General features: G+C 36.0%; 1 protein-coding gene across 1 annotated transcript in view; it reads right to left on the bottom strand.

The window, feature by feature from the left end:
* Nucleotides 1-3043, bottom strand: part of LOC109536345 (protein Wnt-2) — a 44590-nt gene that overhangs the window by 17606 nt on the left and 23941 nt on the right. Inside the window, exon 3 of the mRNA XM_019902522.2 lies at nucleotides 2624-2752. Within this exon, the coding sequence (XP_019758081.1) occupies nucleotides 2624-2752 (129 nt within the window). The remainder of the gene's footprint in view (nucleotides 1-2623; nucleotides 2753-3043) is intronic.

Here is a 3043-nt window from a genome sequence, read left to right as displayed (position 1 = left end):
TGCTTTTTCCGAAGTTTCTCAAGAACTCTTTGAGCCACAGATTTCGTTTTGGCATCGTTGGATAGAGAATTGAAAATTCGATTGAGTGCTCACAACATGAGTGAGGAAATTCGAGTAGTTTTGACCCAGAAAGTGAAATTTCAATATGAGGCACTTAGGTTCAAGATTATGCCAAAATGTCATGTTTTCCGTCCTGTTTTTGCTCATTTATCGGAAGCCAAATGAGCAAGAACCCTTATTTTTTACATCATTCCAGAGATAACTAAATGGCCTTTTGAGAAAGTGAACCACCGATCAGCAAATGTTGGCACTTTTCTCAAAAAAGTCTTGATTTCAAGAAGTTTTAGATTCGCGAGTTTTTTGTTTGAGTTGCAAAATCGACTCAAACATGACGCTGCTTTTTCCGAAGTTTCTCAAAAACTATTTGAGCCACAGATTTCGTTTTGGCATCGTTGGATAGAGAATTGAAAATTCGATTGAGTCCTAACAACATGAGTGAGCAAATTCGAGCAGTTATGACCCAAAAAGTGAAATTTGAATATCAGACACTTAGGTGCAAAGATTATGACAAAATTTCATGTTTTCCGTCCTGTTTTTGCTCATTTATCGGAAGAAAATTGAGGAAGAGCCCTTATTTTTACATCATTCCAGAGGGAACTAAATGACCTTTTTAGAAAGTGAACCACCGATAAGGAAATGTTGGCAGTTTTCTCAAAAAAGTCTTGATTTCAAGAAGTTTTAGATTAGCGAGTTTTTTTTGCGTTGCAAAATCAACTCAAACACGACGCTGCTTTTTCCGAAGTTTCTCAAGAACTATTTGASCCACAGATTTCGTTTTGYCATCGTTGGATAGAGAATTGAAAACTCGATTCAGTCGTAACAACGTGAGTGAGAAAATTCGAGTAGTTTTGACCCAGAAAGTGAAATTTAAATATCAGACACTTAGGTGCAAGATTATGACAAAATTTCATGTTTTCCGTCCTGTTTTTGCTCATTTATCGGAGGCAAAATGAGCAAGAACGCTCTATTTGTACACCATTCTAGAGATAAATAAATGGCCTTTTTATAAAGTGAACCATCGATAAGAAAATGTTGGCAGTTTTCCTGAAAACCACTTGAATTCAAGAAGTTTTAAATTTGCGTGGTTTTCTTTGAGTTGCAAGATCCACTTGAACATGACGCTGCTGTTTTCTACTAGAGGGAACTAAATGGCCTTTTTAGAAAGTGAACCATCGATAAGGAAATGTTGGCAGTTTTCTCAAAAAAACTCTTGAACTCAAAAAGTTTCAGATTTGCGTGTTTTCTCTTGAGTTGTAAAGTCGACTTTTGAAAAATTATCGTTAGTCCATGACCACCCTGGATCCACCCTTGGTTTCATCGTTCTTCGTATGAACGTCATCTTATACGAATTTATTAATATGAAGTAAAGTTATTGGCATTCGATAAACAGTAGTCGAGACTTAACAACAAAAACCGGTTGCTTTTAAATGTCGGTAACTCTATTTTGGTGCTATTTGAAACCAAACAGTCAAACTTTAAGGATCTCGAAAGATTACCAGTCTTAGGGAAGGATTTGGTGGTTCATTAGAATGAAAATACCGAGCGGGCGCTTCGTACCACCAAAATGTATAAGTTACCAACGATTAGACAAATTGCAAGTCAAAGTTGGCTTAAAATATAAATAGAAATGCTTCTTATTAGCCTAAAGCCCCACCAACTCGAAGATTACTTAAATATGCAGTAAATGCAATGATTGTAATATTTTTTAAATACAGATATATTACTAATATTATTATTAGTTCGGTGATGCGTAGACATTGTCGTTTTCCTAAGAAGAAGCATACAAATTAAATGCGCAAAGGAGAAATTAACTTGTTAAAAAACTCCATATCAGTAGACATTGAAAACGGTTTACGATGCACATTGAAGAAATCTTATCCTTGTTTCGCGCAAAACAGAACGATGTCTAAAGTAATGATGGACTAGCACTTCCAACCCTCCTCCTTTGATTATTGCAAGAAATTACCAAGAAAACGAGCTCGAAAACAATATTTCAAAGGCGACAGCAGAATGCGAAAGAACCTGTGAGTCTCACCAAATGAAACCTTAACTGAAACGAAAAAGAAAGTCCAATTACGCTTAAAAAACGTCTGGAGATGTACAAAAATTACGAGTAATGATTCGACTCTAAACGTGTCTGAGACAAGCACGTAACTCCCGTGTACCGAGACGACAGAGTCGTATAAAAAGCCGGACACTTCATTTATAAAGAACAAGCTTGTAATAACACAGCGAGCAGCTTGGCAAGCACGTATAATAAAAATAAAATAACTCTTTTCAATTAATGAAGATAAAGATTTATTGCACTGGCGGCAATAAATAATGGTAGCTGCAAAAGGCAAATTCACCCACACAGCCACATTTATAATATTGAAAATACAAACGCTAATTAATGAATGCACGCTGCTAATTTACGGCGACGTGCAAAAATCCTCAGGCTTTCTGTCTTCGTCATTATTCACGTCCGATGACAATATTGTGAATTGAGTTTCACAATTCGCATCCAAGATGAATGTGGGCAACCACATTTTCATTGAGTCAATCCTAACAGTTAAAAACTTACCAACGATCACAACGTGACCAAACGCTGAAGGGTTCTCGATGCCGCTGCAATTCCATCGCTGATGTCGAAACTGATATTTACATTCGTCGGTTGCCATTCTTATCCCATCCCCAATTGCCACCATTGCATCTACAAATTTTAATTGCATTTTTTACTTAATTAAAATAGCAAATTGCACAAACAAGTACTGGGTACAAAAATTAAAAACATTGCAGTCTGCCCTTTAAAGGCACCCCTTTGTTTTATTATAAAATAGCATGAGAATGTTGATTTTTTTACCTCAAATATTGTGTATTTCTGAATGCGTCGCCGCATTAAGAAATGCACAATATTTGAGGTAAAAAAATCAACATTCTCATGCTATTTTATAATAAAACAAAGGGGTGCCTTTAAAGGGCAGACTGCAATGTTTTTAGTTTT

This window comes from Dendroctonus ponderosae, unplaced genomic scaffold (assembly GCF_020466585.1).
Source record: "Dendroctonus ponderosae isolate FM_Combo_2020 unplaced genomic scaffold, Dpon_F_20191213v2 Dpon_F_20191213_6, whole genome shotgun sequence".
Taxonomy (NCBI): Eukaryota; Metazoa; Arthropoda; class Insecta; order Coleoptera; family Curculionidae; genus Dendroctonus; species Dendroctonus ponderosae.
This window is presented reverse-complemented; position numbering and strand designations above follow the sequence as displayed.